Source organism: Pristiophorus japonicus, chromosome 9 (assembly GCF_044704955.1).
Source record: "Pristiophorus japonicus isolate sPriJap1 chromosome 9, sPriJap1.hap1, whole genome shotgun sequence".
Taxonomy (NCBI): Eukaryota; Metazoa; Chordata; class Chondrichthyes; family Pristiophoridae; genus Pristiophorus; species Pristiophorus japonicus.
Window position 1 is genome coordinate 41,998,862 of NC_091985.1, and position 25,561 is coordinate 42,024,422.

At 45.2% G+C, this 25,561-nt stretch overlaps 1 protein-coding gene across 7 annotated transcripts in view; it reads right to left on the reverse strand.

Annotated features, from left to right (window-relative positions):
- Positions 1-25,561, reverse strand: part of LOC139272595 (regulator of G-protein signaling 7) — a 733,921-nt gene that overhangs the window by 96,272 nt on the left and 612,088 nt on the right. For all 7 annotated transcript variants that reach the window (XM_070888671.1, XM_070888670.1, XM_070888672.1 and 4 more), the window contains 2 exons: positions 13,776-13,827; positions 419-483 (listed from right to left, as the gene is read on the reverse strand). In XM_070888671.1, the coding sequence (XP_070744772.1) occupies positions 419-483; positions 13,776-13,827 (117 nt within the window). The remainder of the gene's footprint in view (positions 1-418; positions 484-13,775; positions 13,828-25,561) is intronic.

Here is a 25,561-nt window from a genome sequence, read left to right on the forward strand (position 1 = left end):
AAAGCAGAGTCACAATTTTTAATTGTTAATGTTTCAAATGGGGTCTTGTTCTCTGCTGAAAGTGGTTTGACATGTGCTATGTCTGACCGGCTTTTGTAACAATTTCAAGGCTTTGTTTGTGGTTCTCATTCAATCGCATTATGACATTCCCAGATGAGAAACAGTCCTAAAATAATTAGTCTGTGACTCATTTAACATGTGCTTCATAATTTGAGCATTAGTCAGTTCATTGCAATTTGAAATTCAAACTCAAAACTATTTTAAAGCTTGAGAGGCATTTTCTAAAAGCTGAAGCAGGTGAGATATTTTTAAGTACCCGATGATGATGATACTCGTATGTTTGGTGAATCACTCAAAGCTTATCTAAACAGTCAGTAAATGCTGTCCTTCAAGATAAATAAATCAAGAGGATACTCACGGCTTCGTAGTCTGCTAATTCGAGCCGTGCTTTATTTTGCATTGTTCGCTTGCAGAGGTAAACCGCTGTGAACATAAGCAAAATAATTATTGCAGCCTTGGAGAATGTTTTTTTTTTACACAGCAAGTTGTTACGATCTGGAATGCACTGACTGGAAGGGTGGTGGAAGCAGATTAAATAGTAACTTTCAGCGGCAGAAGTGGGGCCCACCCGAGGATCCTGGTCTGGAACCCCAATGAAAATCATGGCTCAATCACAGATAGCGATCTTATAAAGGGGTCCACTTGGGCATATTTCTTTTGAATTCTTTGCCGCCAGTGCAGGCTGATGTAAGAGCGGATGACCAGTGCCACTTACCCCAGACCCTCCCTGACTGATGCCAAGATGTATCCATAGTCATAAGGACACCCATTGCTAAGATTTTACTGTGGTAAGCTCCCCTGATCCAAGTTACTCTAGTGATATCAGGAGTGAAGTTTACCTGCTTGCTTATTTTCAGAGCCATAATCTTTAGTGTAATACTGAGGAAGTGCTGCAATGTTGGAGGTGCTATTGAGGCCCTGTAAAAAATCCCACGGCATTAATCAAAGAAAAGCAGGAAATTCTCTGTCTTAGTCATCATTGCTCCCTCGACCAAAGTTTTCAAACGCAGATTATATGCTCATTCATTCATTTGCTGCACGCGGGACCTTACTGTGTACAAATTGGCTGCTGCATTTGCCTACAAAATACTAATGACTCCACTTCAAAAGTAATTCATTGGTTGTGAAGCATATTGGAATGTCCTGTGGATGTGAAAGTGCTATATAAAATGCAAGTTATTTCTTCGTTAAAAAAAAGCATCATGGAGCTTAATGATAGTTTCAATGCTAGGAACAGTATGTTCTGAAACTGTTTTGGAACTGGCAAACTGGGTGCAAAAGAGGTTTGTGCTACTGGATGCATGATTGACCTAATTTACCAGACAGCCACACTCTGGTGTCTAGCAATGAGGTACTCTACTAGATAGTTGATTAGATGCAGGTCAACTGGGTAGATCACCTAATATCTTGTAATTCCTATTGACACTACATTTACTTTTTTTAAACTGTCACTGTACCAGATATCACAGATGGAAAAGGACAACGGATGGGCTATTCCTGTTGCCGTGCATGCGGGTTTGGAGGCAGATCGGCTGTAAAAATTGTGGAAATAGGAAGCGCGTCGGAAACCCACCGTCATCCCGCTTCCTCGGGCCTGTTTCCCAGTGCGCCACGGACCCGATCCGCAGGTGCGAGCGACCTAATTCAACTGATTAAATGCTTGTTACTTTAATGGCATGAGCACGGGAAACACGCAGCTCAGGAACCTCGCCTGTGAAGGGAAGGTGGAAGCTCAATGGCCATTGTGCGGGGGCAATAAATGACAGCTGGGAATATCAGGTAAATACACACACCTTACATCTCATTAGTTGCCTAAGGGAAAGGCTGTGGCTGACTCCATTTTGTGCACAGATTTAGGTTTCTAGAGTTTGCAAGTCATTTCAGCAGCCTTGGGAGCCACTCTCACCGCATTGCTGGTCAGTATTAGAACATTGGCCCTCTGATCGCTACTTGACCTGCTTATACTATCTCACCTTGGCATCAGAATCGGATCAAGATGAGCCACACCACAAACAACACCAGGCACACCAGCAGCAGCGAGAACATCACCCATTCAACGACCTGATGCTCCATAGCAGAGAGGGGGGCAGCACAGGACTGCAGCGCACCAGAATCGATACCCCCAACACAGGGTATACATGCAGAGGATAAGCTTCCTCAACATGACCGAGCAGCTGTGTTTCAGAAAGCTCAGGCTATCGCACCAGGTCATCGCAGACATTTGTAGCTTGCTGGAACAAGACCTGTTGCCCAGAGGACCTGGTGAACACTCCTTACCAGTGGCTGTCAAAGTCACTGCTGCCCTCAACTTCTTCACCTCAGGCTCCTTCCAGGGATCTGCAGCAGACATTTACAGGATCTCGCAGTCGTCCGCGCACAGATGCATCATCCAGGTGACCGATGCCATGTTTCACCAGTCAGCCAATTATGTGAACTTTGCCACTGATGAGGTCAGTGTTACTGAGCGGGCGCTGCATTTTGTAGCTCTGGCTGGCTTCCCACGGGTGCAGGGCATCATCGACTGCTCACATAGAAACTTACAGCGCAAAAGGAGGCCATTTTGGCCCGTCGTGTCCGCGTCAGCCGACAAAGAGCCACACGGCCCTTGGTCAGCAACCCTAAAGGTTACATATAAATCTATGAACAATGACGGAAAGACAAATAGCACCAGCCCAACCAGTCCACCTCACACAACTGCGACACCCCTTATACTAAAACATTCTACACTCCATCCCAACCGGAGCCATGTGATCTCCTGGGAGAGGCAAAAACCAGATAAAAACCCAGGCCAATTTAGGGAGAAAAAATCTGGGAAAATTCGTCTCCGACCCACCCAGATGATCGAAACTAGTCCATGAAATCACCCGAGCTGTACTCTATTCCCTGAAGTACTTACCATTATATCTGCTCCGTCCAACAAAAGGTCATCCAGTCTAATCCCAATTACCAGCTCTAGGTCCGTAACCCTGCAGATTACTGCACTTTAAGTGCCCATCCAACCATCTCTTAAAAGTGGTGAGGGTTTCTGCATCCACCACTCTTCCAGGCAGCGAGTTCCAGATCCCCACAACCCTCTGCATAAAGAAGCACCTCTCCCCGCTCAAATCCCCTCTAAACCTTCCACCAACCACCTTAAAACTATGCCCCCTTGTAATAGACCCCTCCACCAATGAAAATAGACCTTTACTATCCACTATGTCCAGGCCCCTCAATATTTTGTACACCTCAATGAGGTCTCCTCTCAACCTCCTCTGTTCCAATAAGAACAAACCCAGCCTATCCAATCTATCCTCATAACTAAGATTCTTCATTCCAAGCAGCATCCTAGTAAATCTCCTCTGCACCCTCTCGAGTGCAATCACGTCCTTCCTATAATACGGGACCAGAACTGTGTGTGGTACTCCAGCTGTGGCCTAACCAAAGTATTATACAATTTAAGCATAACCTCCCTGCTCTTATATTCTATGCCTTGGGCCAATAAAGACAAGCATTCCGTATGCCTTCTTAACCACCTTATCCACCGGGCCTGCTACTTTCAGGGATCTGTGGACAAGTACTCCAAGGTCCCTTTGTTCATCTACACTATTAAGTGGCCTACCGCTTAATGTGTATACCTTTTCCTTATTAGCCCTCCCAAAGTGCATCACCTCACACTTCTCTGAATTAAATTCCGTTTGCCACTGTTCTGCCCACCTGACCAGTAGATTGATATCCTCCTGCAGCCCATGACTTTCCTCTTCATTATCAACCACACAGCCAATTTTGCCATGAAGACACGCCATCATCATCCAGCAGTGTTTGTGAACCGAAAAGGCTTCCATTGCCTCAATGTGCAGCTTGCCAACCATAAAAAGGTGATTATACATGTTGCCTGGCAACTGTCATGACTCTTCCATTCTGCGCCAGTCCATCCTCCCTCAGCTCTTCGCACCTCCAAACAGACTCACTTGAAGGCAAGGGTTATCCACTGAAGACCGCGACTCATGACACCCCTGAGGAGGAAAAGTACAGAGGCCGAGGAGCGCTATAATGAGAGCTACATGTGTGCAATCAAAACAACTGAATCTTAGCACTAATATTTTTTGATACACCCGTGTGCACACCCAGGAATTGTAGCATAGTGGTTATGTTACTGGACTAGTAATCCAGAGATGTGAATTCAAACCCCACCACGGCAGCTGGGGAATTTAAATTCAGTTAATTAAATAAATCTGGAATAAAAATCTAACATCAGTAATGGTGACTCCTCCATCACCATCCCTGGGTATGTCCCAGGGGTGGCGGCACAGTGGTATACATTCGGGAGTCCTCAACATTGACTCCGGACCCCATGAAGTCTCATGGATTCAGGTTAAGCATGGGCAAGGGAACCTCCTACCGATTACCACCTACCGCCCTCCCTCAGCTAATGAATCAGCACTCCTCCTTGTTGAACACCACTTGGAAGAAGCACTACTGAGAGTAGCAAGGCCTCAGAATATACTCTGGGTAAAGGACTTCAATATCCATCAGTCAGATAGCACCACTGCTGACTGAGCTGGCCAAGTTCTGAAGGACATAGCTGCTAGACTGGGCCTGCGAAAAGTGGTGAGAGAACCAACACGAGGGAAAAACCGACTTGACCTCATCCTCACCAATCTACCTGTCGTATCTGTTCATGGGAGCATTGATAGCAATGATCACCGCACAGTCATTATGAACACACTCTCCATCGTGTTGTGTGGCACTACCACCATGCTAAATGGGATAGACACAGAACAGATCTAGCTGTGGGCCATCAGCAGCAGCAGCAGAATTGTATTCCATCACAATCTGTAACCTAATGGCCCAGCATATCCCTCACTCTACCATTACCATCAAGCCAGGAGAACAACCATGGTTCAATAAGGAGCATAGAAGAGTATGCCAGGAGCAGCACCAGGCATACCAAAAGATGAGGTGCCAACCTGGGGAAGCTGCAACACAGGACATGCATGCTAAACAGCAGAAGCAGAATGCTATAGGCAGGGCTAAGCGATCCCACAATTAATGGATCAGATCAAAGCTGTGCAGTTCTGCCACATCCTGTCGTGAATGGTAATGGATCATTAAACAACTAACGGCAGGAGGAGGCTCCATGGATATCCCATCCTCAATGATGGCGGAGCCCAGCACGTGAGTGCAAAAGACAAGGCTGAAGCATTTGCAACAATCTTCAGCCAGAAGTGCCGAATGGATGATCCATCTCGGCCTCTTCCTGAGGTCCCCACCATCACAGAAGGCAGTCTTCAGCCAATTCGATTCATTTCACGTGTTATCAAGAAACAGTTGAGCACACTGGATGCAGCAAAGGCTATGGGCCCTGGCAAATCCCAGTTGTCGTACTGAAGACTTGTGCTCCAGAACTAGCTGTGCCTCTAGCCAGGCTGTTCCAGTACAGCAACAACACTGGCATCTATCCGATAATGTGGAAAACTGCCCAGGTATGTCCTGTCCACAAACAGCAGGTCAAATCCAATCCGACAAATTACCGCCCCATCAGTATATTCTCAATCATCAGCAAAGCGAAGGAAGGTGTCATCAACAGTGCTATCAAGTGGCACTTGCTCACCAATAACCTGCTCACCAGTGCCCAGTTTGGGCTCCGCCAGGAACATTCGGCTCCAGGCCTCATTACAGCCTTGGTCCAAACATGGACAAAAGAGCTGAATTCCAGAGATGAGGTGAGAGTAACTGCCCTTGACATCAAGGCAGCATGCCTGCATGCAGTAAGACCTAGACAAGTGCAAGTGCATCTAACATTTGCAACACACAAGTGCCAGGCAATGACTATCTGCAACAAGCGAGAGTCTAACCAGATCCCTTGACATTCAATGGCATTACCATTGCCAAGTCCCCCATCATCAACATTCCGGGGGTCACCATTGACCAGAAACTGAACTGGACCAGCCACATAAATACTGTGGCAACAAGAGCATGTCAGAGGCTGGGTATCCTGTGGCGAGCATCTCACCTCCTGACTCCCCAAACCCTTTCCACTTGTAGCACAAGTCAGGAGCGTGATGGAATACTCTCCACTTTCCTGTATGAGTGCTGCTCCAACAACACTCAAGAAGCTCGACACCATCCAGGACAAAGCAGCCCGCTTGATTGGCACGCCGTCCACCACCTTAAACATTCACTCCCTGCACCACCGGCGTACCGTGGCTGCAGTCTGTACCATCTACAAGATGCATTGCAGCAACTCGCCAAGGCCTCTTCAGCAGCACCTCCCAAACCCATGACCTCTACCACCTAGAAGAGTAGCAGGCGCATGGGAACATCACCACCTCCAAGTTCCCCTCCAAGTCACATACCATCCTGACTTGTAAATATAAGGGAGTACCTTCACCACACGGATGGCAGCGGTTCAAGAAGATGGCTTACCACCACCTTCTCAGGGGCAATTTGAGATGGGCAATAAATGCTGGCCCTACCAGCGACGCCCACATCCCAGGAACGAATTAAAAAAAAATACCATTATGCATCTACTTTTGTGTCAATTTTCTTTTGTGAGTGCTTCCATGAGGTGCAACCCCTGTGGCTTCAGCAGAGGTTGTTGGAGGCTGCTCACTTCCCTGCAGCGGCTGCATACACACTTTTGGCAGATGTCCTCTGGGTTTTGGAGCCTGTGAGGGCCCCGCCAAAGTCTGTTCCTCCTGCGAATATGCAGGGACAGACTCGGCCATCGCAATCCGAAGAGCATCTGGGCTCTGACTGAGGGGGGCAACGTTGGAGAAGTGGGAACGCTTTAAGAAGAACCCCACTTCCATGTCGCCTCTCATCATCATCCCTCTCATGGGCCACCCGCACTTGAGAGCATCTTGCTGCACAGCAGTGGGGCAATGAGCACCCAAGTCAACGTTTACCTCCCTCCAAGAGGTGATGTCTATGAGTGCCTGCCATCTGTTGTCCACAGCTAGCATGTGCTCATGTGACTGGCACATTTACTGATCGATGCAGCTGGCCATCCTCACCATGGAGGAGAATTTTGTCATCATCACCTGCGACATGGTGCTGCTCATGTTGGAGATGGACTCCTCCATTCTCTGCACATTTGCAGACATCGTGGCAATGAAAGCCTCATGCAATTGTTGCTGCCCCTCCAGGATCACCCTCTTTCTCGATGGCCCCCGAGACTCAGTCTGCATGCAGCTCAGCAGAGCTTGGAGCATCCTGTGAGGAGGCTCCACTGCTGTCCCTGTCAACTCCTCAGCTCTTGCTCACTTGTGAATTGTGAGACACCAGGTGACACCAGGACCCACCGAGGTGTGAGTATCTGCTTGGGTCTGCTGACGCTGCATCTTCAAAAGCTGGAGTTTCCTCTAAGGAGTCGGCTTCCTCCTCCGACTGGACAGTGTGGTTGGGCGGCGGGGGGGGGGGGGGTTGCAGTTGATGGACCTGTGGGAGAGTAAAGAGATTAATTAGAAGGGCTATAATCAGAATGGGTAACATTACCATTATGCACGTGATGACATTTCAATGGCTGCTGACATCAGTCACCATATGAGTGATTGTTGTATGCCATGTGGCTGAATAAGATGTAATTCTGTCTCCGTCTCCCATCTTGAGCTCCTGAAATTTCCAGGGCCGCCTCCTCTGTTGCTGTGAGACATGCAATTACTGGTGGGCCACCTCTGGTTCTCTCTCTCTCCCTGTTGTTGTGGGCTCTCTTCTCCTTCAAGGAGGGAAAGAAGAGAAGTGATGCAATGAGTGTAAGGAATGGATGCATTACATCGTTAGAGGGTGACTATGAGGGAGTGGGGTGCCAATGCCAAAAGGCCTCCTCCTGTGGTGTTACTTGCTATGATTGCATTAGGATGAGGGTGCATGTCAGTGGTGGTTAGTCAGATGGGGATGCGAGTATGTACATAGAGAGAGGGATGGGTGGACGATCAAAGTAGGTTGGTGTAATGATGTGCAGGAGTAGGGCTTGGGAAGGCAGAGTGATGAGGATGTGGTGATAGGCACATCAGGATGTAGGTGAGTGTAGCATTGCACTTACCTTTCCAGACCTCATGAGATGATTGAAGCACTTCCTGCACTGGATCCAGGTTTTTCTCACCTCCTCAGCTATATCTAGCCAGGCTTTTTTTGTTGCTTGTGGAGGTCTCCTTTGCCTGTCAGCAGGGAAGAGGACCTCCCTGCGTACTCTGACAGTCTCCACAAGAGTATGCAGCGAAGAATCAGAGAACCGTGGTGCAGCCCTCTGCCGTTGACTATCCATCCGTCTAAAGTTTTAGCTGCACTGTAGCCTTTCTTTCACACCTTTCACCTTCCTCCGGCAACATTCAAGTGAGTTGTGCAAGGCTGCTTTAAATATGGACGCTGGCAACAAATCATTGATGACATCATCAGACCTGCACCATTTAATGGCACCATTTCAATTGGTGCCATTAAGTGAAAGTCGAGCGTTCCGGACGTACTACGCCGCACGCACGCACCCAGCCCAACGCAGAAGTGAAATTTCCAGCCAACGAGATCAAGCTACATAAGTGGAGATTATCTTAAGTGAGAAAATCCACTAAAGGGCTTTTTGGGCAGGGCAAACATCTAACAGCACTATGGATGTGTCTCTAACTACACCCTGCTCATTTACATACTTCCTAATTCATAGTGCACCCACCTGAGATGGGAAGTGGTCCAACTCTGATATTTAAATTTGTAAAAACATTCCTTTTTTTAAATAGACCTACAATCAATCACTGCAATCCTTCTAAATTTTAAATCCCCCAAACGGCTTTTAGCAATACTTTACATGAGGGCTGCACAGGCATCTCTTTCACCCAGCGTTGCTAGGACACAAATGGAGACGAGCACATTGTATTATGTATTTCCCTCATTGGCATGGTGTCATAATAAACCTTCTTCCACCATTGGAGCAGAAATTCTGATGAATGGAACGATCAGTTTGGATTCTGACTGACTGACGCGTGCAGAAACACATCACCATGTTTAAGAGTCTCCAGACAACGGTAAGTCTCTATATTGGGGAAAGCCACACAAGTAGAGTTTCTGTTTGTCACATGTAATGTACACTCTCTTCCCATAGGGACACACCCACTGACCTAAATTCAGATAGCTTAGGTGCAGCTTAGGCTTGATGCCCAACTGTGCTTCGGAGTACTGTGCTGAAGATAGGGACTGTGGTGCTTCTATATCCAAAATTAACAATTATAATTTGGGTGTTTGCTAATATTTAAAATTTTTCTCTACTTATCAATGATTTATTTATACTAATTTCCTTCGCTATAAATTAATCTTTGCACTACCATATTTTCTGTTGACTTAGTCCCATGCCATTGTCTCTGCAATTGTGCAACTGAAAGGTGATCACACAAATAGCACAATTTGCAAACTGTATCACATAAGCACTACTTTTTCAAAATCCCACCTATCATCACCTTACTGTTGACAAGCTTGGTGTTTTGTCAACGAGGCCCATCGACTGTCAACAAATTATAAAATTTGTCAACGGCAGATCATTGGGTGAAGAGTTTTCCATTCCGGACGTCATCAGGCTTCTCTGATAGCTCAGCAGGTTTACACAGCGAGTGGCCAGGCTCAACAGACCAGCGTGTTCGCAAGGTTCAATTCAAAGTATGTGCTGAATTTGCTGAGATGGCAGGGGCACCACATTGGGCCTCTGCCACCAGATTCGCAAGAGGACAAAACAGCCAGGGTTCCTACTCCTGACTGATGTGCGATGGGAACTTTGGAACTGCAAGTGAACAGCTGTAGGGTGAAGACAGACTGGGTTTATCTATTCTGTTCCCTACAGCTGAATCGCCTGCGATGCTAATTGTCAAAGCCTATATGTGAATCATGCCCATGTGGGCAAATGGCCATATGGGTGAAGTACCAGTGGGATTCCAGGACATGTGGAGCTGTATCCCAGTTAATGCATTCAAGAGAGGAGGGGAAGGAAAAAGTTGATGAGAAACAAAAGACGGAGATGGATGTCACAGCCACAAAACTATTCCATTTAAAAAAAGCTTTTATTGTCTTAAATTAATCATCTGTGAATGACTTTAACAACAAGCATTTTTTGCATTTATATAGTGCCTTTCACAACCTCAGGATGCCCCAAAACACTTCACAGTCAATGAAGTACTTTTGAAGTGCTGTCACTGCTTTAATGTAGGAAAATGCAGCAGTCAAAAAGGTACATAACAAATGACAATGAGATAAATGTCCAGTATTTACTGAGGGATAGAAACATAGAAAATAGGAGCAGTAGTAGACCACGGCCCTTCGAGTCTGCACCACCATTCAATATGATCATGGTTGATCCTGTATCTGAACACCATGTTCCTGCTTTTTCCCCATATCCCTTGATGCCTTTTGTTTTTAGAAATCCATCTATCTCCCTCTTAAATATATTCAGTGACTTGGCCTCCATAGCCTTCTGTGGTAGAGAATTCCACAGGTTCACCACCCTCTGAGTGAAAACATTTCTCCTCATCTCGGTCCTAAATTTCTTACCCCGTATCCTGAGACTGCGACCCTTTGTTCTAGACTTCCCATCCAGGGGAAACATCTCCCCCGCATTCAGTCTATGCAACCCAGTCAGAATTTTATACGTTTCAATGAGATCCCCTCTCATTCTTCTAAACTCTAGTGAATACAGGCCTAGTTGACCAATCTCTCCTTATACGACAGTCCTGCCATCCCAGGAATAAGTCTGGTGAACCTTCGCTTCTCGTGTGGCTATACACCACTTGTCCCTCTAAGAATAAGGATAACGGTAGACCTGGATGAATGATCTGGAGACAAGAGTTCAAATCCCATCATGGCAGTTAGGGAATTTAAATTCAGTTAAATAAATCTGGAATAAAATCCGTATCAGTAATGATGACCATGTAATTACTGGATTGTCTGGTTTATTAATGCCCTTTAGGGAAGGAAATCAGCTGTCCTTACCTGGTCTGGCCTATATGTGACTCCAGACCCACAGCAATGTGAGTGACTCTTAACTGCCCTCTGAAATGGCCGAGCAAACCACTCTTTATTAAGTTGTCAAGAAGGCAGCTCACCTTCTCATGGGCAATAATTGCTAGCCTTACCAGCAATACCCACAGTGGGTTAATGAATTAAAAACATGTTGGCCAGGACACCAGGGGAATTCTTTCTTCAGATGGGATCTTTTATGGCACCTGAGAGGGCAGATAGAACCTTGGTTTAATGTCTCATTTGAAAGACGACACCTACCAATAGTGGAGTACTCCCTCAGTAATACACTGGAGTGTCAACCTAGATTATGTGCTCCACGACCTTCAGACGCAGGGGCAAGAATACTACCCCTACCACCTTAAATTATGTTGAATAAATCACCTGCCTTGTTTCTGAAAAACAGCACTAATATATATCTGTGCATTTCATAATGGTGAAGCACACACGGCCCTGGATTTACGGAAATATAACACTATTGAAGTCAGGCAATTAATTTGGTTTTAATTGTTTCTACATAACCTGGACCACCGGGCAGCGGGGTGCCGTGGCATCAAGCAGAATGCCGGGCTGCCAGATCACTGCACGGAACACGTGTTCAACGATGCAACGGGTCGAATATTTTTTTTGCACATGCCACCTCCCCTTTAACTAGCGCCCCGTGAGTGGCGCTACCAGTTACCGCCGCCGCTATACTCCCACCGAACTTAGCGGGAGTCGTTAGCAGCGCCACGCCAGGGCAAATAGTCATTTGTGCCCCGTCGTAAACTACTCCAATTTCTTCCCCCACTTCCATTTCAGCAGAAGGCTGTTATGTTTTCTTTCTTCAAATTTACTTTAGTACATAATCATCGTTATGCTTTAATTTCAGATCTCCACTCTGAGAATTATTAAGTAGTATTAGAAACAGCGAATGTAACAGGATAGTCATGTGGATCCATTAGAAACAAGAGAACTCATTTATTAATAATGATCACACAGGAATTTTCATGCACCATCCTGGAGAAACAGGACCATGGGGTGTAAAGGAAATTACTTAGGCAAGCTATGAATTAGCAATGCCATGGACTTATGCTAATTATGAAGTATGAAAAATTTATTTCAGTTAACACCTTCAAAACGGACTCAGGACTTTTCAGCATCTGTGCACCACCAAAGTAATTCAGGTGTGTTCGGGCTTAAGAGAATTGTTTTACATTTATAGGAGGGGATGAAATAATTCTTGTATGTTCAAAACCCACAGACCTCCTTGGCAAATTGTAATACTGGGCATCCATAGAGGCACCGCAAGTTTTAAAAAATAGAAAAATAAAATGTTATCAATAATATTTATATTAAAAACCCTGTCCATTAAGGTACGTATATTTTACCCCTATTAAATCATATATAAAAAATTTCAAAAAAATGTTTTTTGTCTAAAATATTTAATTAATTTCAATTTCAATTAATTTTAAATATGTGAAGTGTTTTATTTATTTAAAATGTTTGTGTTTTTGGGGGTATCCCTAGTCATAGAAATGGTGATCTTTGAACTCACCATTACTGTGAATGGGGATACGTCATTTTTATCGGTTGGTCCAGCCCACGTGAGCCCAGGCTGCCCATATGTTCCTGGAATATGTGGGCCTCTGCACTGGGCTGCGCATGGAGGCCTCGTAATGCAATGTTCGTTCCTCGGGGAACACCAGGCACATAGTAAATATTGTTGTGGTCATCCTTACCTTCTTATGTGGCTATTACTTTATTTCTACCATTAGAGATAAATGAAAAACAATTTTCCCCTTTTTGCAGGGGGGCGCTAATGGGCGCAAAACAGTTTTCGCCCGGGTGGTGGGGGGTTGGCCGGGGGCGTCACTGGCTCCCGCGAAATTGTGTGGGAGTTGCACAACTGCTGATGACATCATCATCATGGGCGGCAAGCCCTTAGCACCGTCATCGACCCCCGTTGCCCCACGGCGGATATTGCCTCGCGGGTTGCGAACCAGGCCGACATCCGCTCGCAGGGCAGAAGTTAAAGTGGAGGTCGGGACTCACTGGTCGGCCCTTTCTTTACTTCTCTGGCGTGGTCTAGGCTGCCATCGTGCAGCCCGACACTCTGTTTTGGGTGCCCGGCCGCAGCCATGGCACCATGCCGCCCTGGTGGCCCAGTGGAGGCCTTCAGAGGCCCGGCAGCATCCCTCCTCTTTAAGCGAAGGGGAGGGGCATTAAATCACGCCAGCACTACGCAGAGCATCCACGTAGCGCTGCCGATCGCGCCCCATTATTGCCCCGGAACCAACCCCATTAGGAAATCGAGTACGTGAGATTGCGCTCCACTTCCTGTGAGGGACATTAACCACAATTTTGCAGCCAGAAGTCCCGCCCGAGCCGGTTACCGCCCCCAATCGGAGCGCTGGGGAATTTCTCCCCCTTTAATTGCTGCACAATTACACTAGTAAAAACTGATGTCTGTAACATCACAGTTTACTTCTTACTCTCCATTCAGCTACCTGGTTTTTAGACTGTAGCTTTCTTCAGGGTCTAGAATGCCAAGACAGGTTACAGGTTTTAAAAATTGCCATGTTGAATTAAAAATTCTCCGACTTATTTCTCTATAAAATTGTAAATAATTAGTTATAGCATATTCAGATAAATGCTATAATCTAGTCTACTGAAATGAAACCATGCATTTGTATACCTCCTACATAGCCTTCAGTTATCATGTCTCTTGTGCATATATTGAGGAAATACCTTACACAGGGACTAACCATAGTCAGTGTTTTCTGGCTCCCAACAGTTGGATGGCCAAAAGTATGGTGTCTGTAGAAAACAAAATAGTGAAGGACAACATATTCATTGGTTCCTTTTGAAAGTATCAAATAATTGTTCCTTTTTATTTTCAAGTAATTTAGCATTTAACAAAACCTCTATTAAAATCAGCTGTTAATACAACCTGATATTTGATTGGAATATCATGCATGTTGGCAGCCCGAACTGGAAGTCCCGAGACCGGCCCAAAATTGGCTGATTTCAATACTTTGGGAGAGCTGGCGGTGCCTCTACAAGCAGCTTTTTCATCATCAAAATTGAATTTTGGGCCGCATTCCATGTTGGCAGTGCCCCTCAGATAAGTAGCGGAGAGGAGTTGGGGGGGAGGGAAATGGAGGACAGCGGAAGGGGGGATCGATCACGGATGACAGGAGTGACATGGAGCTGGGAGGAGCACTCCTGATCCTCCTTTTTCCACATGATTTAAAAATAAATAAATGTACTTACCTTTGTTCCAAAAAACACAAGTATAGGGGGATTCCACTGTCACTACCGTTGTCATTGGCAAAAAAATGACTGTGCCCTAACAACTGCCACAATGTCTCTTGACTAGCTAAGGTAACCTGGCGAATAAAATACAATGACTTGGAAATTATCGCGAGTGATTTCACTGTACAAATGTGCAACAAGCATATAGCTGAGCAGATAGGTGACCATCTCTGGAGGTTTCTGTGGACTAGATGCTGATCTCATTTACGATCTCCGATGAGCCTGAGCCTCATTATTCATTTGTCCTTCATCATGTCCAAGTAACTGACTCTGTGATGGTAGTTCTGCTGTCTCGGGTAACTCGACCTGTGAGTCCTGCGCCTGCTGCACTGAGACCCCCGGCAATGGCTGCAGCGCCCATACTGCAGGCCAGAAAAATCCTCTGTGCTATTCACCGCTGCTCAAGCTGTAGTTATACTTCATAATCTTGCCCTTTATTTAGCTGACTAACTGCAGATATGACTCGCAGTTCAATACGAACTTTTCATTTCGATCTCCTCCAGAGTAATTCAACTCTATGACTGGCTTTTACAGGCCCCAAAAAAATTGCTTTTTTCCATTATATTTTTCAAGTGCAATTGTTAATAGGGGCAAGCTTCAGAATAGCACTTAACATAGATGAACAACCCATTAACGCATCACTAAATAGGTACATCTACATTTTCAGTAACATTAGCAAACAAGGGAAAGTGTAACTCATAATATGTAATATTTGGGAGCAGAATAATAAATGTGATTGACAGTCATTTCTCTGCAGCTCCTTCCAACACTGCACAGGAATAAATTAGCAAACATATCAAAAATTGATAGACTAGTGGTGGCAATGTTGCCATATCATCCTCTGGAGGCACCACCCTCCAATTGTAAATGGAACCATTAAAGTTTACAGCACAGAAGAGGTCTATGCTAAATTAATCTGAAACTAATCCCATTGCCCGTCTCTATCGGGATCACTCAGTTCTTCCTGTGCCTCACATGGTGTAAAGTGAGAGAATAATAATGGGGTTGAAATCATGCTGTGCGATATTATAAGTAATGCATTACTTTAAATGAACTAACATTTTTGTTAAAATAGATCATGAAGGAATTTCATACAGATGCATTCATGTGTGTGTTACTAATATAGCATGTCGCTATTACAACCTACATGTTCAGTTGGGATTGACTCATTCACTAGGTACTGCCTTTGTGATTTTCCTTGCTGTATCTCCTGTCATTGTTGGTAGTCAAAGGATGTGTTCACTCTTACTGCAGGATTTTCATGGAGAAAAACACAGCCAGTGTGTAAAGTGCAAGTTTTTTTTAAGATAGTTAAAAAAATATTATTAAATTAGTTAGCAATATTAAACTAGCTGGAAAGATTAAACTAATTAGAAAGAGGTAAATATTAGCTATTTATTCTCTCTAACATAATCACAAAGCCTGAGCTCTCAAAAAATTTGTGTCAGCTAAAAAAAGATTGCAATCCCTTTGCTTGGGATACTCAAGGCTTAAGTCAATATTTAGCATGAGCTTTGGTGGCTGTCTCGTTCATTCTGCTTTGCTTTCAAAACAATGTCATGACTTAATTTACATGAATTTTCAATGCACTTTCACACTGGCACACAAATTTCCAGCAGGGTCAACATTACTTCACGTGACACAGAGATTTACTCCCGACATGAAAAGGGAGAATGGATATAAAAATTAAACAAAAGCTTGTGTATGTTTGGGCACTATGAGGATCAGGTAAATTTTTAACTGAAGGGTAAGGAACAAAGCATTCTGGATGTCACCAAAGCTCCACTCCTTCGCGGAGTATACGGTGATGCACTAGCCATGTTGCCGTCAAAAATCAACAGAATAATATTGGTGACATTTATCGTCCAGATTGCGTTGATATGAAGTGAATTCTGACTGGAGATGAGATAAAAAATAATGGATAGAAAATCATAATAGTGGCATGCCTGAATCCCCCATAGTGTTCCTGGTCCACAAAGCTATGCACTGAGAGCCCGGAAGTTAAAAATGTGCCCCTTGGTTCTGTGCACATTGCCTGAAACTATGATTTAATGCTGCTTGCCTACATAGGAAGTCCCTGTATTTCAAAACTTAATTCACAGTGCCAGGCACTATGAGACATTTTTACATGACAGGCAATAAATATAATATATATATATATATATATATATATATAAAATATTATATTTTTGGCTTGACTTTATTAAACAGATGTAAATTTAAATACCACTTTCCATTATCTTGCCTCCTCACATTTTTCCCAACCTCTATCCTCCTTCCCTAAAGCAGTTCTGAAAGGCGCATTATTGATTCAAACCAGAAACTAAAAGAATTCTTGACTGAGAAAAGGCCATGGAAGGCAACAGTAAGCCAGCATAACTCTGATAATCAGTGAAACAAAGTATGGCAATCAATCCCGACCAGAAAGAAATGAGACATTCAAAACACCAAACTAGACCACAGTGGAATTGTAACTTTGGTTTTAAATGGAGAGAAGGACTACAGATAGGGCAGAAGAGTGAAGGCTTGCGCTGCCATAGTTACAGAGTTGCCTGCAGAGTCTTGCTGATAAGTTGTTCACTGATGACTGCACACTTTGTCATGTGACCAATTAAATGGCTTGTTTTTAGTTTTTCAGTGGGTTGTGAACTAGACAGATCACAAATACATTTAATAAATCTTAAATTTTGAAGTATAGTTTAAAGTACAGAAGGAGACTATTTGGCCCATTTGCCTGTTTCTTGAAATGTTCAAATGTTCTTTGACAAGGAGAAACTGCTAGTAGTCCTAATGGCCCAATTAGGATACATTTAAGAGAACAAAGGAGAACAAAATTAGATTCAGATGTGGCTAGTCGATGAGTGCTAAATCTAAGATTAAATGTTACCAAGGCTTCAATGATTAGATTATGAGGAGAGATTACAAAAACCAGACTTGTAAACCTTGGAATATAAAAGGCTGAGGGGTGATTTGATTGAAGTTTTTCAGGATTTTGAAAGGAATTGATAGGGTAGATAGAGAAAGTTTTTTCTGCTGGTGGGGGATTCTAACACAAGAGGATATAACCTTAAAATCAGAGCCAAGCTGTTAAGGAGAGAAATTAGGAAACACTTCTTCACTCAAAGAGTGACAGAAATGTGGAATTCTCTCCCACAATAAGCAGTAGATGCTAGTTTAAATAATAATTTTAAATCTAGGATCAATAGATTTTTGCTCACCAAGGGTATTAAGGGTCATGGAGCCAAGGTGGCTGGATGGAGTTAGAATACATTCATGATCTCATTCAATGGCGGGACAGGCTCGAGGGCTGAATGGCCTATTTCTGTTCCCATGTTCCTCTAAGTGTCAGCTTGGCTCAGTGGTAGTGCTTTCATCTCTGAGGAGAGAGGCTGCCAGTTCAAACTATGAATTTGAGCATATCATCTAGGCTAACACTTCATTGCATTGTCACAGGTGCAGTTTTTCAGGACAGACGTTAAAGCAGGGCACTGTCTGCCTGTTGATTTGAACATAAAAAGTCACAATGCACTATTTGAAGAACAAGACAGTTCTCCTGGTGTCCTGGCTGACATTTATCCCTCAATCAATACTGTAATTTATGCACTTGTGAGTATGCTCACAGAGTTGTAGAGCTGTTGAAAAAAAAGGGGGAAAAAAGGGCAGTTGGAAAGTGTCTGGAGTGTCCCCCAGATCGGGGGGCACTTGATTTAATGTTTAATTTTGGTTACTCCAAAAGAGTTGTAGAGCTGTTGACGCACCATCTTGCGGTCCGGAGGAGGCGGGGGTCCCTGATGGAGTGCACTCTAAGCAGGAGTCCTCCCATTATTTATCGGGGACTTGGCCTGGAGGGTAGTGCATGGAGCAGTTCCGTGCAATAAATTTTTAAGCCGGTTCACGGGCTACCAGGCCTCCTGCAATTTCTGCGGTCTGGAGGAGTCCGTGTTCCACGTTTTTATGGAGTGTGCGAGGTTGCAGCCCCTGTTTCATTATTTAAAGGGGCTGCTCCTGAAATTCTGGTTCCACTTCAGTCCCACACTCCTGATCTTTGGGCACCCTGTGCGGAGGGGAGCGGGTAGGTCCGAAGGCCTCCTCGTAGAACTGCTCCTGGGCACGGCCAAGGGTGCCATCAGCCGGTCTAGGCAGCGGGCGGTCGAGGGGGTTGTTCAGCCTGACTGCCTGCCTCTCTTCCTTGCTTACATCCGGGCCAGTGTGTCCCTAGAGATGGAGCACGCGGTGTCCACCGGTACGCTCGCGGCCTTCCGCGAGAGGTGGGCGCCGGAGGGACTGGTGTGCATCGTTACCACCGGCAACAAAATTTTAATTTGATTTTATGTTTTAAAGTTTAATTTGTTTTAATTGCCGGGGTTTTTAGTGTCTCCCCAGTTAGGGGGCACTTGTATAATTTGCCTCTCGGTGCCCTAAAAAAAACCCCCAAAAAACCAAAAAAAAAACACAAAAAAACCCCACAAAATCCGCCTCAAAAAAAGGGCACTTGAAAAGTGTTTGGAGTGTCCCCCCGCCTCCCTTTAATAAGGGGACACTTTGATTTAATTTGTTAATTTGTTTACAACAAAAAGAGTTGTAGAGCTATTGATGTGGGAGTCCTCCCTTTAATTATTTGGGACTTGGCCTGGTGTATGTTGCACGGAGCAGTCCCGTGCAATCAATTTTTAAGTCGGTTCAAGGGCTCCCAGGCTGCCTGCAATTTCTGTGGTCTGGAAGAGTCCGTGTTCCATGTTTTTATAGAATGTGCGAGGTTGCAGCTTTTGTTCCATTATTTAAAAGGGCTGCTCCTCAAATTCTGGTTGCACTTCAATCCCACACTCCTGATCTTTGGGCACCCTGTGCGGAGGGGAGCGGGTAGGTCCGAAGGCCTCCTCGTAGGACTGCTCCTGGGCACGGCCAAGGCTGCCATCAGGCGGTCCAGGCGGCAGGCGGTCGAGGGGGTCGTTCAGTCCGACTGCCTGCCTCTCTTCCGCGCGTACATCTGCGCCAGGGTGTCCTTGGAGATGGAGCACGCGGTGTCCACCGGTACGCTCGCGGCCTTCCGCGAGAGGTGGACGCCGGAGGGACTGGAGTGCATTGTTACCCCCGGCAATCAAATTTTAATTTGATTTTATATGTTTTAAAGTCTAATTTATTTTAAATGCCGATTTTAGTGTCCCCCTCCCCTTTTATAGGGGGCACTTGAAAAAAATATGATTTAATGCCCAAAAAAACCAAAACAAATATTTAAAAAAAAACAAAAAGAAACACACAAAAAAGGGCCTCTAAAAATGTTTGGAGTGTCCCCCAGATCGGGGGGCACTTGATTTAATGTTTGTTTTGTCTCCCTCAAAAAGAGTTGCAGAGCTGTTGAAAAAAAAGGGAAAAAAAAGGGCAGTTGGAAAGTGTCTGGAGTGTCCCCCAGATCGGGGGGCACTTGATTTAATGTTTAATTTTGGTTACTCCAAAAGAGTTGTAGAGCTGTTGACGCACCATCTTGCCGTCCGGAGGAGGCGGGAGTCCCTGATGGAGTGCACTCTACGCGGGAGTCCTCCCATTATTTATCGGGGACTTGGCCTGGAGGGTAGTGCATGGAGCAGTTCCGTGCAATAAATTTTTAAGCCGGTTCACGGGCTACCAGGCCTCCTGCAATTTCTGCGGTCTGGAGGAGTCCGTGTTCCACGTTTTTATGGAGTGTGCGAGGTTGCAGCCCCTGTTTCATTATTTAAAGGGGCTGCTCCTGAAATTCTGGTTCCACTTCAGTCCCACAATCCTGATCTTTGGGCACCCTGTGCGGAGGGGAGCGGGTAGGTCCGAAGGCCTCCTCGTAGGACTGCTCCTGGGCACGGCCAAGGGTGCCATCAGCCGGTCCAGGCAGCTAGCAGTCGAGGGGGTCGTTCAGGGACAACAGGGGAGTTTGACACCACTAAATGGTATATACTTCAATGCAAGGAGTATAGGGAATAAGGCAGATGAGCTGAGAGCACAGATAGACACTTGGGAGTACGATATTATAGCCATTACTGAGACAGGTACACCCTGGTTCGGATGTAACCGCGGAAGAGTATGACAGCTCAACATTCCTGGTTACAGGGTTTACATGGGATAGAGAGGGGGGTAAGAAAGGATTAATTAAAGAAATAATTAAAGCTGTGAGAAGGGATGATATGTTAGAGGAGTCATCAAACAAGGCCATATGGGTTGAATTGAAGAACAAAAAAGGGGTGATCACACTATTGGGAGTATATTATAGTCAGAGGGAGATAGATGAACAAATATGTGGGCAAATTGCTGCGATGTGCAAAAACTATAGAGCTGTAATAGTGGGGGGATTTCAACTACCCTAATATTAACTGGGAAAAAAGGAGTATGAATGGTACAGAGGGTGCGGAATTCCTAAAATGCATTCAGGAAAACTTCTTTAGCCAGTATGTAACAAGCCCAACAAGAGGGAGGACGGTTCTGGACTTGCTTTTGGGGAATGAAGAGGGGCAAATGGAAGGGGTATCAGTGAGAGAGCATTTTGATGCTAGTGATCATAATTCAGTAAGATTTAAGGTAGTTATGGAACAGGACAAAGATGGACCAGGAAAAAAAGTTCTCAATCGGGATAAAGCCAATTTTGCTGAGCTGAGATGGGATTTGGCCAAAGTGGACTGGAGATAGTTACTTGATGGTAAATCAATGTCAGAGCAGTGGGAGGCATTCAAGGAGGAGATCCTGAGGGTACAGAGCAAGTATGTTCCCTTAAAAAAAAGGGTGGGGTTAACAAATCTTTGATGTCTAGGGACATACAGGGTAAGATAAAAAAAAAGAGAAAAAGAAAAAAAGAATTTGAAAGAATGTTGGCAAGTAAAATCAGGGAAAACCCAAATATGTTTTATAAATACATTAAGAGTCAGAGGATAACTAGAGAAAGAGTGGGGCCTATTCGAGACCACAAAGGAAATCTGTGTGTGGAGGCAGAAGATGTGGGTATGATTCTTAATGAATACTTTGCATCTGTTTTCACAAAAGAGAGGGGCGATGCAGACTTTGCATTGAAGGAGGAGGTGTGTGAAATATTAAAGGAGCTAACATTGTGAGAGAGGAAGTATTAAGGGGCTTAGCAGCTTTGAAAGTGGATAAATCCCCAGGCCCGGATGAAATGTATCCCAGGCTATTAAGAGAAGCAAAAGAGGAAATAGCACAGGCTCTGACCATCATTTTCCAGTCCTCTCTGGCTACAGGTGTGGTGCAGAGGACTGGAGGACTGCTAATGTTGTACCTTTGTTTAAAAAGGGAGAAAGGGATAGACCAAGTAACTACAGGCCAGTCAGCCTAACCTCAGTGGTGGGAAAATTATTAGAAAAAATCCTGAGGGACAGGATAAATCTTTAATTGGAAAGACATGGATTAATCAAGGACAGTCAGCATGGACTTGTTAAGGGAAGGTCGTGTCTGACTAACTTGATTGCATTTTTGAAGGAGGTAACTAGGAGGGTCGATGAGGGCAGTGCGTATGATGTAGTATATATGGATTTTAGCAAAGATTTTGATAAGGTCCCACATGGCAGACTGGTCGCAAAAGCAAAAAAGCCCATGTGGGCCAGGGCAAAGTGGCAAGTTGGATCCAAAATTGGCTCAGAGGCAGGAAGCAAAGGGCAATGGTTGATGGGTGTTTTTGTGACTGGAAGGCTGTATCCCGTGGGTTCCAAAGAGCTCACTGCTGGGTCTCTTGTTTTTTGTGGTATATATCAATGACTTGTACTTGAATGTTGGGGGTATAATTAAGAAGTTTGCAGATGACACTAAAATAGGCTATGTGGTTGATAATGAAGAAGAAAGATTGCAAGAAGATATCAATGTACTGGTCAGTGGGCAGAACAGTGGCAAATGGAATTCAATCCAGTTAAGTGTGAGGTAATGCATTTGTGGAGGTCTAGCAAGGCAAGGGAATACACATTAAATGGTACAACACTGAAAAGTGTAGAGAAACAAAGGAACCTTGGAGTGCAGGCCCACAGATCCCTAAGGGTAGCAGGCCAGGTAGATAAAGTGGTTAAGAAGGCATATGGAATCCTTGTCTTTATTCGTTGAGGCATGGAATACAAGAGCAAGGAGGTTATGCTTGAACTGCATAAAACACTGGTTAGGCCGCAGCTGAGTACTGTGTGCAGTTCTGGTCACCACATTACAGGAAAGATGTGATTGCACTGGAAAGGGTGCAGAGGAGATTTATAAGAATGTTGCCAGGACTGGAGAATTTTGGCTATGGAGTCTGTTTTCGGTGAAATAGAGGAGGCTAAAGGGAGACCTGATTGAGGTGTATAAAATTATGAGGGGCCTGGATAGAGTGCATAGGAAGGACCTGTTTCCCTTGGCGGAGGAGTCAACAACCAGGGGCATAGATTTTAAGTAATTGGGGGGAGGTATAGAGGAGATACGAGGGGAAATGTTTTCACCCAGAGGGTAATGGGAGTCTGGAACTCATTGCCTGAAAGGGTGGTAGAGGCAGAAACCCTCATCACATTTAAAAATTACTTGGATGTGCATTTAGTGATCTACAGGGCTAAGGGCCAAGAGCTGGAAAGTGGGATTAGGCTGGATAGCTCTTGGTCGGCCGGCGCGGACACGATGGGCCAAAATAAATCTCCTTCCGTGCTGTAAATTTCTATGATTCTATGATCCACGATGAGGTACGTGGTTGTGAGCCTGGTGAATGAACTAGTAATGTGTAGTGATTGTTAAACCTTTGCTAATAAACCAACTAGTTCTTAATAGCAATGTGTTGCTATGAATTCTTAAGCAAAGAATCCATGAAGCAAATACATTACAAATACCATCAAAAACAAATTTACTGTACAATTAATCTTGTTTGCTGTTCGAGATACCTTGCTGTGCAAATTGGCTGCTGTGTTTCTCTATATAACAGCGACTACACTTTCAAAGTACTTCATTGGCTGTGAAGCATTTTGGGACATCCTGATTTCCCAGATGGGTTTTTATGACAATCCGGTAATTTCATGGGGTGGAGGGAATGGAGATGGATGAAGTGGACAATGTTGTACTGAATATGGACTTGGCATTGGCAGCCCCTTCCATAAGTTCTGGTGTGACATTCCCTGGTTTCAGCCAGTCCATGATTAGTGGTTTCAGTTCTGATGCGACATTCCATGGTTTCCCACCGTCTGAGGTTGCAGGTCCCAGAGGTGGTGGAATGCAGCATGGAACACCCAGGGCCGCACCGTCCTAGCCTCCCTCCCAGTGGTGGTGGGACGCAGCATGGAACACCCAGGGCCCCACCGTCCGAGGTTGCGCCTCATAGTGGTGGTGGGATGTAGCATGGAACATCCAGGGCCCCACCGTCCCAGCCTGCACATCCCACTGGGGTGCCGCGAGGCAGACCCAGGGTGAGGGGAAGGAGAAATCGACCACGCTGTCCTGAGATGCAGGATGCAACAGATGTGGTTCAGATCATGGCATTGAGTGGGGAGAGCATTGGCCTTACCCGATCACTCATGGACACCATCAGTGAGGTGAGTGATGAGGCAGCGGGACTGTCGGGAGAAGTAACAGTAATCACACGGGAAATAGGAAAGATGTCCGGGAACATCAGTGAGGGAATAGTGTCCATGAGGGAGGGAATGTCAGAGATAGTGGAAAGGACGACACTGGCAATGACACTGGCAATGAGGGAGAGCATGTGTGAGTTAGCTGCTGCAATAAGGAAACACATCCCGGCCATGCACCATTGACAGAATCAACTGCCACTCCCACTGCAATCCCCACACCAGCCAGCCACTGAAGAGACCCAAGCCGGGCCCTCCACATTAACACTTGACACCTCCCCCAATGAAGAAGTGCACATTCACCGAGATGTTAGAAGGACTAAGCTTGGTATCAAGCCCAAATGCGGGCAGGGATGGTGGAGAGTCAAAGACCAAGCGCAGCGGGTAGTGTTAGACTAAAGGGGATGAGAGATGGATGCAGCCTTTCTTTGCTGCTGTAACTGTTTTCAAATTGAATGTTTTTTGTAAGTTATGTAAATTTACAACTTTATAAGTAATCTTAAAGTTTTTAAGTGATATTAAAGTAAAGTTTAATACAATAATTATTTTATTACACTAAAGTTAAGTACATTGTAAACTTTTGAAAAAATATATTTTACATTAAAACTGAATCATATTCCATTAACACAACACAACATTTAGGAATAGCTCCAAAAATTAAACATGACCATGCAGAATAGTTGTCGCTGAATCCTCAGGCATTAGTAAAGTGTTCACGGATGAACTGCTGGCACAAGGCTCGAGCAATCGTTAAAGGAGCACGATGGCCAGCCCTCCTCCGACCTCAGGTACTTGCATGGTTTCCTCATCCTCATCCTCCTCCACCACCTCCTCCTGCTCATCACCTGCATCTTCCAAATCATTATCATCAGCCACTCTCACCACAGGTGGGTCTTCTTTTTCCACTATCAGCTGCTGCTGCTTCATGATGGCTAAGTTATGCAGCATGCAGCACACAACAGTGAACTGACCGACAATCTCAGGGGAGTATTGCAAGTAGCCTCCGGAATGGTCCAGGCATCAGAAACGCTGTTTCAAGATGCCAATGGCCCTCTCTATGATTCTGCATGTCGTAATGTGCGACAAGTTGTATTGATGGTCAGCTTCCGTCCAGGTTACGTGTAGGGGCGTCATGAGCCAGGTGGTGAGGCCGTACCCTTTGTCTCCCAGTAGCCAGCTCTGCCCTTCTGGCTGCTGCTCAATCATGTCAGATATAACGCTGTCGCGTAGGATGAACGCATCGTGGGTGCTGCCAGGGTATCTTGCATCGACTGACATGATGCGATGCATGTTGTCACACACGAGCTGCACATTCACGGATGGAAGCCTTTTCTATTCCTGAACAGCTCGGCATCCTCCAAAGATGCTCACAAGGTGATGTGAGTACAATCAATGCAGCCCTGTACCTTTGGGAAGCTAGCAATCCTGGAGAACCCCACAGCCCTGTCTTGGACTGCTTGGGCGCTCATTGTGAACTTGATGAAGTCATTCCTCCGTGCATACAGTGCAGCTGTGACCTGGCGAATGGAGACATATATTGCATGTTGAGAGATGGCACACCCATCTCCAATTGTAGCTTGAAACGATCCTGAGGCATAGAAGGAAAGTGCAGCTGTAACTTTCACTTCAACTGACAAAGCAGCCCACCTGCCGCTGCTCGGCTGTAAGTCTGGTCTCAGCAACTCACAGATCTCACGGAC